This window comes from Polypterus senegalus, chromosome 13 (assembly GCF_016835505.1).
Source record: "Polypterus senegalus isolate Bchr_013 chromosome 13, ASM1683550v1, whole genome shotgun sequence".
NCBI lineage: Eukaryota > Metazoa > Chordata > Cladistia > Polypteriformes > Polypteridae > Polypterus > Polypterus senegalus.
In genome coordinates this window covers 32148312-32163560 of record NC_053166.1, presented here as the reverse complement: position 1 = coordinate 32163560, position 15249 = coordinate 32148312, and the positions used below count along the sequence as shown (strand labels likewise).

At 37.7% G+C, this 15249-nt stretch overlaps 1 protein-coding gene across 5 annotated transcripts in view; it reads right to left on the bottom strand.

The window, feature by feature from the left end:
* The window catches only part of sgcd (sarcoglycan, delta (dystrophin-associated glycoprotein)), a 905470-nt gene that overhangs the window by 169910 nt on the left and 720311 nt on the right, over window positions 1-15249 (bottom strand). For all 5 annotated transcript variants that reach the window (XM_039775688.1, XM_039775689.1, XM_039775692.1 and 2 more), the window contains one exon: window positions 13428-13529. In XM_039775688.1, coding sequence (XP_039631622.1) covers window positions 13428-13529 — 102 coding nt within the window. The remainder of the gene's footprint in view (window positions 1-13427; window positions 13530-15249) is intronic.

Genomic DNA, 15249 nt, shown 5'->3' with positions numbered 1-15249 from the left:
GCAACTAGCAACTAACAAACACAGCACCATCACCATACTAAAAAATCTAAATGCTCTGTTGGTGAAACTACAGTATACTGTATATTCATGATGGAAAAGCAGACTTAATCTCCAGACTTCTAGGGAATAAGACCTTTTAATTAGAATATCATCTAATTACCAGAAAACAGCCATCCACAAGATATATACACGCACATTATATTGTGAAAAAATCTTTCCTAATTTGTTAAGCAGTTTTGGAATCACAATTATTTCAGATTCTCTAAAGGCATTTTTCAGAGTAACATTATCCACTCATTCTTTATTTTAATCAGTTAGACGGACCCTAATCCAACCTGCATACCTCTGTGGAAAAATGATGTCTTATTTTAATGAAAATTAGAAAGCTAATCACATTTCTACAAAATGTGACAGGAATTTATTAGTATTGTTCTGAAATAAACAAGCCGGTCTCTGTAAAGCTCTCAGTACTTAAAAGGGTCTACTTCATTCTGACTCCTCTAATCACTTAGCTGTCCAAATTGGGTAAATGATGGCTGTAATAGAACTGATATGCAATATACTGCAAATGTATAGAATGTGTGTTGATTGTATGCTTATTTAGTGCTGATTGCATGCTTGACTGCTTTATGTCTTTTTCACTGAAATGTAAATTACAAAATCAATAAAATAAAAAATTGACATGTTCCAAATGTCATAAGAAACAGTTAATAAATTACAAATGGCAAAATAGAGTCTGATTTCCAAAATTTAATGACAAGAACTGACAACCTTTGTGACAACCCAGACTGAAACAGTAAAATTGGCTGTTGTTGTGCAACACTTGGACTTAGTGGCTATTCCTACCATCATGCAACATTAATGCATCACGTTAATGTTAAGTGTACTGACTAAAGGTGAGAAATTATACATTTATAACTGTGCGACTGCAATAAAACCAGAGTGTTGGTCAAGACAAGGAGCTAAGAATATCTATCACCAAAACCCATCAAAATGAATCCATAAATCAATTGTCTTAAACTCAAGCAAAAATCATAGTCAGAAGTTGCAAAGAATGAAGCATGTAATCTCAAATCTCAAAAAATGAAGCATGTAATTTATATGATTTCGGATAAATTGGGATAGTGCAAGGTGACCTTTATATGGTCAGGCCGATGATGTCAATGCCACACAATCCCAGTGCATCACAGGATGCATTACCATGATAACAGGCTACGTGAAACCCTCAAAATGGCAGCTCCCATCCTATAACAAACTGCTATCAAAAAGGATATGAAAAATAAACAACTTTTAACCTAATTCTCCAAACCAAACAGAATATGATAAATGGATTCTCTGAGCAAGAAAAGCCAGCAAAAGGTGCATAAGTGTGTATTTCCTTTCAGCTAAAGAAAAGCCCAACAAATTAAATAAAAACATCAGACATAACAGCTGGACACCTAAGCCTCATGTATTAACAGAGCGTATGCACAACAATGTTGTGTACACCTGTTTTCACACTCACGTCATAATGTATAAAAAACTAAACTTGGTGTAAAGCCACACACATTCTAATGCCAGTTCTAAGCTTACTGATGGCTTGACTTTTATTAAAGAGCTGATTGTGTGGTGATTGGTTACTCGGAAAACGAAAAGGAAGGAGGAATTGGGGGTTAGTATGTTTGAAAGAGACAATACTGCTGCAATAAATTATCTCATCGAAGGTCGCGCACAGTGCAGCAAGTATCTTGCGGGTGGCAGGAACAATTTCTGGACTGGGCACCAGCTCATCACTACCCTTATGCCACTGTTGCCCTATGTTAAATATATGCTTCATTTAATCATGAAAATGATTTGAAGCATACATCTTAGTATTTAAATTGTTCAGATAGCTGTAATATCATGCATGTAATGTATTCTGCGTCCTGTCGGCATAACAGAAAGCCCGTTTAAGAAGCAAGTAGTGATTCACACACGTACAGCACATAGAAGAACACACAGAATACGAAGCATTTATCGTGCTACTTTTGTTACAATGGGATTTAAGAAACTACTAAATCAAAAAATTTTAAGATGAAGTTTATGACATTCTATTTTAATGACAAAATAAACTACGTGATTAAAGTGGAAATTTCAAGATTAAAATGGACATTTCAAGCTTTTTTTCCACTGTGTCCCTATTTTTTTTTTCTTTTCTCTGTACCCTAATAATCTTCCATATAACTCAGACGGTGGGCTACGACTTGCCTTTTCACGGCGACTTTGATATCTGACAACTTCTTTTTTATTTCAGGCACTGTGTGACTTTCTGAACTTAAACTTTTGATCAGCTTCCTTTTGTTGTTTATACAACTGCTTAAACCAACAAACAGTATGCTTTTCATTACCTCCACTTGGCATTTGCTGAAATTCTTCTTTTGTTCTATGCTTTTGACACTGTCTTTTCAAAGAATGTTGTACTTGAGGGAATATTTATATTGATTTGCATATTCAAAGAGGCATAATTCTGGGAGGAGACGGGGTGGGGCGGCAGGCGCGTGCACAAGCATTATATTTCACGCTGACCAGGATTTATGGAGCGGAAGAACGTGGCAGTTGGCTTATGCACGGTTTTGAGCATCTGAATTTTTTTGTGCGTATGCACATTTTGACTTTTGTTCGTACGCCATGTTTTAGTGTGAATTCTATGCACAGTGTTATGCGTAAGGCCCCTGGAAGTACAACAGGTCATAAGAAAAAAAATTAGGAGAATTTAACTGACTCCATGCAAGTTCATCACCATGTTTCACTTACTTCAGTGAAAAAGTGGGCTTACTGATCGCTGCCGCTCCCTACCTACACACACTGACACTTGGAGGGGTTTTCCATTCACCTGTGTGGGTGTCTCTTTTTATATATGGCCTGTTCCTTGACACATTCTATGCTTCATCCTATGCACATTTCATTTTTTGCCCAATTAAAGTCTGTGAATTTTGCCAAAGTTCAAAACGAATTAACCACCAACATATAATAAAGCAGGGATTACAATATAAAGCATGTATGCCTCTTGGATATGAATTGAACCTCTGGAGTACACAAGCAATGTAAAATGCTGAATAAGTTATTTGCATGTTCATTCTAACCCGATACTTGAGTCTGAGTTTGAAGTAGATGCTTCTGAAGTTGAGGTGAGCCAACATTCATATTATTTTGCTTTTTTCTTTAAAGCTGTTACTTATGGTGGAATGTTTTGGACAAAATTAAAATAAATACATACAAAAATACTGTGTGTTGAATGCTGAATAGTCTATAGAGGGTGCACTTACAGTCGCAACTTTGCACATGTCTATAAGAAAAGAATTCCCAAGGCAAGCAAAGCGTCTGCTCAAAGTTGTGATTGTATGTGTCCATGGACGATGAGTTCCAAAAACGATGGCCAGAATTTCTGCATGAAGCGACTACTTTTTTTCTTGAATCCCTAAATTCATCCTCCTCTCAGAAGTCTGCATCTGACATGGGGGGTGTCTCTGCCCATGAATGTCAGAGATGTACGTGCATTCTACTGATGATTCTTCATTTAAAAAACATTTCTTGTTAGAACCTACCATATCACCTTTGACAAGTAAAAATGGCAATTTTCATTTCATTACGTGCAATGTCACTAAAATAAATAAATGAAGGAATAATTAAACAAACACATAAATAAATAAGCAACAGAAACAAATTTCACACATTTCACTATTTATGCTCACATATCATTGCGTTTTTATTTTTTTGCATATTTATTTATTTAGTTTTGCTCAAAATATTCCTCCAAATATTCACTAGTTTAGAAAATTTTAAGCAATTAATTTAATGATACAGGAATGCCATTCTGGTGTACGTTCAGACCACAGTGTTGTCTTATCTAGCTATTCAAGGTGATTCACATCCATTTGTGATATTAAGATATGATATAAAATCTGAAACACTCGCAGACAGTAGAAAAGCCAAATCGTATACGGGCTAGATGGGCTCTCTTTGTTAATAATAATAATAATAACTATTTAAATTTTCTTGCAGCACAAACCACTTCAGTGAGTGGGGCGCCATTTCATCCACTACCAATGGGCAGCATCCACCTGGATGATGGGACAGCAGCCATTTTTGCAGCAGTACACCCACCACACATTAGCTGTTAGGTGTTGAAGTGGTGAGAAAGATAGCTAGCCAATTGGAGATGCAAGATGATTAGGAGGGCCAGATACCCAAGCCATGATGGGTAATTTAGCCAGGACATTGGGAGACACGCTACCCTTCTCGAATGATGACCAGGGATGTTTAATGACCAGAGGGAGTTAGGATATCAGTTTTATTGTAAATTAAAGACAGGAGATGATTAGGGGGACTGAATGACTAGGCCATGGAGGGCAACTTAGCCTAAACATCAAGAAACATCTTGCTTGACCTTTCATTTTAATGACAACAGCAGCCACAAGTGGACTGATTCTTATGGTCTGAATTATTACATTGAAAGAAGGGATTAAAAACCTGCCATATATTGATTGAATTTGAGTCTGAAATGAAAAGGATAACATTGATAGTGAAAAGGCCCAAGAAATTGGTCAGAGGTGAGAAGGAGAGTAAGCAGTGAATGTTTCAAGGGCTGTGGTACACCCCAAAGAGTGTTAACTCCACTCCAACATCTTTACATGCTCTTCTTTATTGAGACACTGATGTCCCTTTTAAAACTCACAGTTAATAAATAACATTCCTTCAGCCTTAGAAATAACACTGTTGTAGATTCCTCTTCTAGATTGGCACACCAACACATCACACGTAGTACAAAAAAAATCTCAATTTCATTAACCTCTGCTTGGCTCAAGTTCAATGGCTCCCTGGCTGGTACAGGATCAATTTCATGTCGGAAAATTACAGATGACCAGTGTCCCTGACTTGCTGATTTATTACACTGATGTGAAAGCTGGGAATGTCAGATGCCGGCCTCTTAATCTTTCAGCCCAAGGGTGCTTGTCTGATTCAGCCTTGTGATGCCAATTCTATCATTTCTCTTCTGATATGTCTTTGAAGCTCTCTTTTTTGCCTCTTATCAGAGCCCAGAAGAAGACACGTTTCCATATTGCCTATGGTGAACCTTCTCTTGAGGAGCTTCACATTTTTTTGGAATGCTTAAAAATGTTTCTTTACAGAGGGCAGCTTTCCCAAGATTCTTCTGTAGCATCCGCTGATTGGTGATTTCTAATATTTGCTACCATTTACTGCATTCTTACTCTTACTCAGCTCATTTGTGATGGCACATTACTCAACTTCAGAACAGTTTATAGCATTTTGCTGATATAATGTTATTTGCAACCTGCATTTTTATAATCTGGTTTTTTGTAGATCATAAATGATTAAAGTGAAAAATGGCATGTAAAGCATTTTTTCTGTCATTTAAAATTAGAGTTAGTACATTGTGCACTTTCCTCTAAATTATTAAAATACTATAAAAATGCATCATTGTACTTTTAAAAGATATGTTTAATGTAGCATCTTTTACAGCAGACACAATCATATGCAGCATCTTTAACAACATGCTGCAATAATTTACATTTTTATGAGAGAATAGCAAATGGAAAATGTCAATGAATCCATTCTTTTTTATCCCAAATATCAAATTCTGAATCATAAGAAAGTGAGACCTATTAAAAGAACATAATATTCTCAAGCTTGCTTTACCCAATGTGGCATGTCCCTGGACAGGGTGCGCATCCATAGCAGAGCCCAATCACACCCACACCCACACTCATACTCAGACATGAAGAGGAATCTGTTGCTTCAAATAATGATGGATGGACGTGTGTCTTCTTTCTAATGATTGGGAGGATTAACTGCTGTCATCACAGGAACAAGTTGATGGCTACCATGCCCCTTTCTGAAGTGCCCAGTTTGTGTTTTTCTCATTTTTGTGTCTGAGGTAGGAGGGAGGAGAGACAATTTGGTGGAGGTCGGAGGCAGGAAAGAAGATGATGTTTTGTTGGAAGCTGGAGGACAGATGCAGGTTTGAAAGAAGTTAGGAAGAAGGATGGAGTTTTAGAAGAGGAAGGATGGCGTATTGTTGCAGGAAGGAGGATGACATAAAATGGACACCATAGTTCATCCATTTAAATGTCATACAATTACATTCATAAACTGGTAGCACCTCATAATAACATCTTTCAATCGATCAAATTTTTATTTAGTACATTTTTACAGAGATCTAACATGTCAGTGACAATGAAGGTAGTGAACACCTGAAATTCGTAGTCCAGAACCGGATAATTAATGAGCAAAATCAAGTTGTCTACATTATTAACACAGATTAAAATAATATGATTAAAAAAAAGAGAGAAAGTTCAAACAGGCGTGTAGATTTCATTGTGAATCCTAAAGATTTACTTATGGGCTTGATTAAAATAAAAAAGCTCACCAGACAAAAAATGAGTCTCTGCCTGTGTAATAGATGATACACAGTTCAAACATCAACAGAGGGCATCCCAGTATGAATACTGCCTCGCAAATACTGACTCATGTCCCACAGCGTTCATAGAGAAACAAAGAGCAGTGGTGTGCAGCAAATGTTTAGGTTGAAACTAAACTGGTTGCACGACAGACATGGATGTGAATAATTAGCAAAACGAGGTTACTGCTTTTGGCTATGCCAAAAATCATAGTGTAGAGAAAAATGCCAACTTTGCGGGTATGTCAAAGCATACTGATCAATGGGTCTTCCAGCAGTAGCATACATCTCAGTCAACCGCTAACCATCGCCAGAACTGCAGTTGAAAAGCATTGCTTTATAGGTAAGTTCCATCGCCATGTCTTACATATTGTGATAGCAAACAATTCCTACAAGTGGCCCAACTTTTTTTGATTACTTAAAAACTCACTAATTGTGAAAAAGAAGTGTTAAAACAAACTGTATTATCTTTTGTGCTTATCTCCTGTGTGAACACAAAATGGCAACCCCAGTCTTCCAAGACGACAACTGTCATTTGCACAGGGTTGGAACTGTGTGTGATTGGCAAGAACATCCTAAAGCATTCTCCCATCTTGACAGGCTTGCACACTCTTCAGATTTAAATCCCATAGAAAATCTGTGAAATATGGGGCAAAGACATCTGACCAATCTGGCTGAAATGCTGGACAAAATTGGTGTTGTCTACAAACTGATAGATGGTATCCATGCCATACAGAATTTCATCTGCCTCTCGGTCTCATGGAGGAGTTACATGCTATTAAGATAATATTTAGCCGGGCTGACTCATTTTTTGTCCAACAAGCATGTGTTCTTAGCTTAGACTTGAATACTGAATGAGCATCTGAATCTTGTAACTCTCTGGAAAAGCTAAATGTGAATTTCTTTATCCAAGGGACTCCAAGATATCCTGCTGCTTGAGACTGAAGTAACCCGGACGAATTATAGAGAATTACAAGATTGTTGAAATATTGAAGTTCAAAACTATGCAAAGCTTCATACATGAGCAGCAATATCTTCATAATAATAATAATAATAATAAATATAGAATTGGGCAGCACGGTGGCACAGTGGTAGCGCTGCTGCCTCGCAGTTAGGAGACCCGGGTTCGCTTCCCGGGTCCTCCCGCGTGGAGTTTGCATGTTCTCCCCGTGTCTGCGTGGGTTTCCTCCGGGCGCTCCGGTTTCCTCCCGCAATCCAAAGACATGCAGGTTAGGTGGACTGGCAATTCTAAATTGGCCCTAGTGTGTGCTTGGTGTGTGGGTGTGTTTGTGTGTGTCCTGTGGTGGGTTGGCACCCTGCCCAGGATTGGTTCCTGCCTTGTGCCCTGTGTTGGCTGGGATTGGCTCCAGCAGACCCCCGTGACCCTGTATTCAGATTCAGCGGGTTAGAAGATGGATGGATGGAATACAGAATTTTACAGGAAGCCCGTGTAAAGATAACAAAATGGGGTAATAACAATATGAACACATTTTCTGATTCTTGTCAACACACTAGGCACTACATTTTAAACAAAGTGAGTTCTATTAAATGACACGGACATGCAGCCAGAAGGCAAACCACTGCAGTAATCCAATCTAGAAGTAATAAATGCATGGATACTTTTTTTCAGCATCATGGAATGTTAGTAACTTGTAGGGTTTTGCGATATTTCTGTGAAAGAAGGCTGTTCCATAAATATTTCTAATATGGGTTTCAAGTGAAAGATAATAATCTACAGTGATGCCCAAGTTGCTAAATACTGTACCACCAAACAAGATGCATTCAGATTGCCAGTTTTTAGCAGCTTTAGAACTGAACACCAGCACTTCTGTTTTGCTAGAACTGAACAAAGAAAGTTGCAAGCCAACAACCTAATGCATCATTAACAAAATTTAAAAATTGTTTACATCTTCTAACTCGTTTTTATCTGTAGAGGTACTGTACTGCGCTATATAAATGCAAAGAATGAATATTATTATTATTATTAACCTAATCTAAAACTAAAACAATCCACCCATTTTAAAAGTTTAAAACCATTGAAGAAATGAAGCAGTTATAATGTTTTATGGCACTTTCCTATATATGAATACCATACCATGGTCTTTTACTGTTCCAGAGATACAGTAATTGTCTGCATGCATTTTTTACAATAGGAGAACAGGCCGGTTACTGTATATACTGACGTATAAGTTAGGTCTTGAAGCCTGAAAAACATCATAAAATGTGACACTTAATTTTTACATCTTCTTGCCTCCTCCAATCTCACATCAGTTTCTCAGACACATCGAATTTTGTTGCAGCAGTGCAGTTACCAATTTCTTTCACCACTTCAACGACTTTTAATTTAAAACCAGCTTCATATTTTCTTCTGATCGAACGCTCCATCGTAGATAAGGGATGCTCTTACATTAAAGGTGTATGAGGGTGTGGGACACAAAAAACACAAATCAGTGCAAATGTTGCTTCGGAATAGTTTGGGTATTAACGTGTGGTCACGTAGGCACAATACATAGGAAAAAAAGGCTGTGTGCTCCGTGGTTACTGTCTCAGGTGGGTGTTAGCATATCATGATCTCTTGGACCAATAGTGCGAGTTTTCCGCATTCGACTTTTATGACCAACATTATAAAATACCAGACATTATATGGTATAATCAAGCCCTGACTTATCCGTGGGAGAACTTATCCATGAGTATATACGGTAAATGATTTTCTCAGGGTAACACAGTGAGTCTGTAGTGCAAGTCGGTGGTCTAAGGTCTGATGCCATGAGGCCACACTGCCTGCTGGGTACCTCAATGTGCCAAGTTGTATTAATGTAACAATCACATGTTTTCTCCCAGACTTTATTGCCTTATCAAAGGAATGTCAATCCCTTTACTTACTAAATAGTGCACACAATATTTTCCTACTTGGGCATTGTTATAATTGTTATTTGAAAGTAGAATAATAAATTGTTGGTCTAACAATAAGCTATGACTAAAAGCCTTTTATTCTATTTCTCTCCAGAGTTGTAGATTCTGTGTCTATACTATATAATGATTGAAAGGTCTATCTGGAAGTCTCACGATGTTTCAAAGTACCACTCTATCCTGTGTTATCTGTTACTTTTATCGCTAGTCAAGATGAGTGTAGTGGCAACTTTAAAATAATAAACGTTATCTGCAAAACCAAAGTGGAAACAGGATAACTGCTTGAGACCATTTTCTTTGTTCTGAAAGAATTCACCAGGTCTCAGCTTTTATTTGATTGGTAGTCTATCAGCTCTGTTAAAGGAAAAAGAAAGAAGCTTTAAAATAAAGTCATTTAAAACCGCAATAAAAATGTAACTGGCATAAATACACCGTAATAGTTATGTTCTATCAATTTTTAGCCTGTGTTAGGCTTTGATTTATCACACACCAGATGTTTCCCACAGTTGTCGTCAATAAATTATTGCTATTTTACTAAGACAATTTCATTTAGAAAACAATGCAGGTCCACATCCCATCTGAGCACAGAGATGACCCTTTAAATTTTTAAATAAATTTCATAACTTATGTACTGAAACTGAAATGTAAATCAGGACTAATGCATCTTTCTGTCTTACAAATCACTTTAACTTCCTAAGGTAATCTTTCATACTCCAATTAAGTTCTTAATTAGAGATTTCGGAGAGCTTTTGTTTTACGATGGCAGCAGTGGAGATACTGCTTGGCATGCAAATTACTGTATAAGCCATGATGAACCCCATACTTAATTATTTATTCAGAAAAGTTGATAAACAGGGAGAGCTGTCAGCTTCTGTCCAGTTGTCAGCACCCATGTAATATACAGTAGTATTAGACTTTACAGTATATACATCTACAGCAACCTGTTACAACAACCTTCCTGAATGTGCAATATAGGAGTCGCTTGTTTAAAGTGAGTCCAAAGGTGCCAACTGGTATTTGTTTCTGATGTCATAATGAAAACAGTGCTCTTCTACCACCTGTTTTCTTGGTCAAGGGGGCACCTCCAAAATAATAAAACAAGTCCATCTTCAACTTGTGTGCCCCTCGCCAACCCATCACTAATTTTCTCTGTTTGCTGTTTAAATGTGCGCCTCTTCTCTTCCACTCTAAAACTATTCATATTGTTTTGGTGCTTAAGCACCCCATCATTTAGCCTTCTCTCTCAAGGCAAGTGTCTCAGTCCCTTCCAAGAAATGGGCTTTACCCCAGCACTGCCTCCTACTTCCCATAGACAGTACAATATTTTTGATTAAAAATATGGCAAACCCGTTATTTGAATCTGGTGCATTTTAGTTCCGGGGGGTATTACCACATAATAATACATTTTATTTATATAGCGCCTTTCCCATGCTCAAGGCACATGATAAGAAGGCTAATTGGTGAGCCTGACTAAGCCTCTCTAGACACCTGTTTGGGTACAAGTTGACATATGTACAGTATGTAAAACCAGATACCTAAATGAAAGAGGCCTCATGCTGGATGATTTCACTGTGAAATGTAGACTGGAGTGGCCCTTGCCCAATTCAGTATTTTCATTGCTCAGACCAGTCAGAAAAAATACTTAGCTTCTGAACTCACTTAATCATAATGTAGAATGACAGTAAATCAAAGACTGTGTGTTATGATTTATGTTTGTATTAAATTAATTTCTCATCTTTTGCAGCTCTCCTTATGGAATTATATTTTGTTTTTGTGTTATATTTTGAATATTAACTATTATGGAGTTGCTATACAATGAGACTCAAAGGTTATTGCTGCGACAGGTCAGCACAGAGAATTTTCTGGTCATCCGAGATTATGGATAAATCAAAAGGAATCTGTGTGTGTGTATTTGTTAGTATTCTTTGTTAATGTTTCACACCCCTCTTCTGGCCTTGACTTTGATTTTTGGATTACTGATTTAGATTACATGAAAGATAAGACAGATTTTCAGTATCCACTCTTTTTCTGGTTTTCTTATGTTTCTCTTCCTTTTGTCACACACGTGTGTTTAGGAGACAACTAAAGGGCTTGAATACATGTGATTCCGTGCCAGACCAGGGGGTGGCGAAGTGCACTAATTTTCCCTCTCGATCTTTTGCAGACCATTCTAGGGAAATGCCGCCCAGGTCTGGGGCAGCCAATGACGCCACAATTTTTAGTTCCGGTATTGATGACATCACTTCCTTTACTGGCCTTTAAAGCCGCCATCTTGTCTCCAGAAGAGCAGTTCTGTTTTGGACTCAGTTAAATGAACATGTGTTTGTTTATGAATCAGTTTTGCAGCCGGGCACAATTATACGGGTGGCTGCCCCAAACCTTCTCAATGTTTGATAGTCATTTTTTTGACGCTGTTCATTCTGCCCTATTTTCTGTACTGATGGCACAGGGCACAATACTGGAAATAACCCAAGATGGGGCAGAAAGCCATTTTGGGGCACACTATTATAACCGCAAGTGGGAAGAATATTAGAATATCTGAAGAAAAATTGGGAGAACACGCAAACTCCACAAATCCAATGATCTGGCCAGGATTCAAATGCAGTCTTCGTTTGCAATGTGGTGATCATACATGAACAATTTGCTTATTTGGCAGCTAAACTAGGGCACACCTTACTTTGCAAGCACTTTGGCTGGCCCAGTCTGACCTATGAACCTCAGAAGGATATTGTAAAAAAGATGGCAGTGACAAAACGTCCATTTTTCAAGGTTTGAGGATTTAAGGCAAAGCATTAGTTAAATATAGGCACTCACCTCAGTTCAGTTTATGGTTGTTAAACACACACTTATGAGATCAACAAATACAGTTAACATTTAGTTATTACTACTATAGTTAGTATCCTTACAAATAGAATATTAAAAATAATTACATATAACAAGACTTATCAATATATCAGAAGGGAATTTACCAGCACTGAGCAAATTATTAGGAACACCTGTACACCTGCTTATCCATCCATCCATCCATTATCTAATCAGCCAATCATGTGATTGATTTAAACCATAGCAAATTATTGGTCCCAGGTGGGCTTATTTAAATATTCCTGTAACTGCTGATCTCCTGGGATTTCCTACACAACAGTCTCAAAGTGGTGTGCAAAACAAAAACCAATAATCAGTGCACAGAAACTCCTTGATAATGAGGGAGGTAAAAGGAGAACTGTCAGACTGGTTTAAGCTGGCAGAAAGGCTACAGCAACTCAGAGAACCCCTGTGTACTACTGTGGTGAGCAGAAAGGCATCTCAAAATGCACAACTCGCTGAACCCTGCAGCCAACAGGCTACAACAGCACAAGACTTCGTTGGGCTCCACTCCTGTTAGCCATGGACAGAAAGCTAAGCAAAGGCTCACCAAAACTGGACAACTGAAGACTGGGATGATGTAGTTTGGTCTGAAGAATCTCGATTCTGGTGTATAACATGAATCTATTCTCCCAGCCTGCCTTGTGTCAACAGTTCAGGCTGGGGATGGTGGGGTAATAGTATGGAGAATGTTGTCTTGGCACACTTTGGGCCTGTTAATACCAATTAATCATCACTTGAATGTCACGGCCTATCTGAGTATTGTTGCTGACCATGTACTATATTCCTTTATAGCCACCGTATAGCCATCTTCTAATGACTACTTCAGCATGATAATGTACCAAGTCACAAAGTAAACTTTGTCTCAAACTGGTTTCATGAACATGACAATGAGTTCAGTGTTCTTTAGTGGTTTTCCTAGCCACCAGATCTGAACATCTTTGGGATATGGTAGAACTGGAGACTGGTAGAGTGAATGTACAACTGACAAATCTGCAGAAATTGTGTGATGCAATCATGGCAACATGGACCAGAATCTCAAAGAAGGAAAGTTTTCAAAATCTTCTGCAATCCATGCTATGAAGAATTAAGGCTGTTTTGAGAGCAAAAGAAGGCCCTACCTAGTATTAATGTAGTGTTCCTAAGAATTTGCTAAAAGAGTGTACATAGAAATATGTATTATTCATTCCTTTTTAACAGACTGATACTTTGTACTTACTGGTCTGGACTGAATTTCTTTGGCGTAAAGAGGTTTAAGGAATTCTGAATCCCCTTCTAGTGTCAGACCTTTCTCTGTAATTCTCAGGTGACCCATGCCATCCTGCAAAGTAAAATAAAAAAAAGTAAATAAAAACAAATATAGAGCTAATTAAAATATGAGTAATCCTTAAACCAAGGCAGGGCAACAGAAAGTGGGCACAGTCTTATAAATGAGATGACAGAGATTTACAGTAACTTTTATTTATTTTTTACTCTGTTTCATTCTTTCTGTGTGCTCTCAAAAAGGTTAGAAAAGATATGCATAGTGAAACATTCAAGTCTGTTTGAGAATTTGGTTACTTTTTTTCAAACTTGAGAATTTTTTCTTTTTTCTATATTTACTTAATTAAAGACCCATATCATGAACTAACCTCACTCAAGGTAAATGTAAAACAAATTCTGAAACACAATTTGAATTATTCACTATTCAGTATTGCACAGAATGCTACTTTGTTTTAGTTTTGTGAAAAAACAAAGGGGTGAGGTTTCCAAAATAACCCACAGCACAAATCGTACCTCAAGGCAAGCCTGACCCCAAGAAAACAGGGGGCTTCAGGCTTGCCTAAGTCTAAGGAGGGAGTTCAGGCTTCTAAATTCAAAACACTAGCAAAGAGTCATAAAAAACCTTGAAGTATGTCTCACCAGAGGGAGAACCATGAAAACTCTGGATGGAGTAGAGACAAGTCTACAAATAATCTTTATAAAGTAAATGTTTATAGAATGCTTATTCTATAGGCAAGTCTACTAGAACAATCCAAGTAAGAGAACAAAATAAATCGAACACAAGGGCCAAAGTCCACGAAAACACAATATTAGCAAGAACCACCAAAATTCATTAATGGTCAAGCCCGAATATACAGGCAGGTGGTCGTCCCCACCTCTTGGGGATCCACTCACAAAATATAAGGAACATAGCAGAGCAAAGCTACACACATAGCAGCTAAATAAAATAATACAGATTTATAATACAAACCAAGAGAAATAATAAAACAAATAACAATATATAAACAAAAGTAATTAAAGCATCAAAAATAAACAAGAAAGACATAAAAAGAAACTAAAGCAAAACAAGAGGAGGACCCTTGGCTTAAATGATACCCTTTGCACGAAGAGAACCAAGAGTTGAAATGTAGTCTAAAACCAGAAGTGAGTCGAAACCTTAAAGATTAAACTCTTTTGCACTGAAGCCTAATTATTAACCAGAAATCAAAAGCAGAGATAAAAACAATAAGATAGGGGAACCAGAAATTCGAGAAGGAATTACATGCCACGTTTGATAGTGCATTTATTTAAATAATAGATACAGAGCGAATCTTTGTACTAGAAAGGGTTGCGCTAATGTTGAAACCGAGGGCAGCATGTCGGCAACGGGGATAACAACATGACGGCATCTAAATGCAGAACAAAACTACGTTGTGGCACCACAAATGAATTAATGATTATATTTCAGTAACATTTTAACCATACAGAGAAGTACCTGTCACATACATACGCATGGGAAGCAGTCTAAGGGCTTAAGTGGGAGTAAAACGCAGAGTCTGGGGTTAATTCCTTGTACTAATGCCTCTTCTCCCTCTCCTGCAGACCTCCAGGAGACACACCTGCCTAAATCTCCTCTCACATCCTGCAGCATTTTACAACCTTATTGACCTCACTTCCACCTGAAGACAGTCCTCTTCCTTTCCCTCAACTATAAAGCTGGAGCCCTTTATTTAATTTTCAGTCTATGTTATGACTCAGTGCTTTATTACTACTCGCTGTTTGAGGTTTTTTTTTGTGCA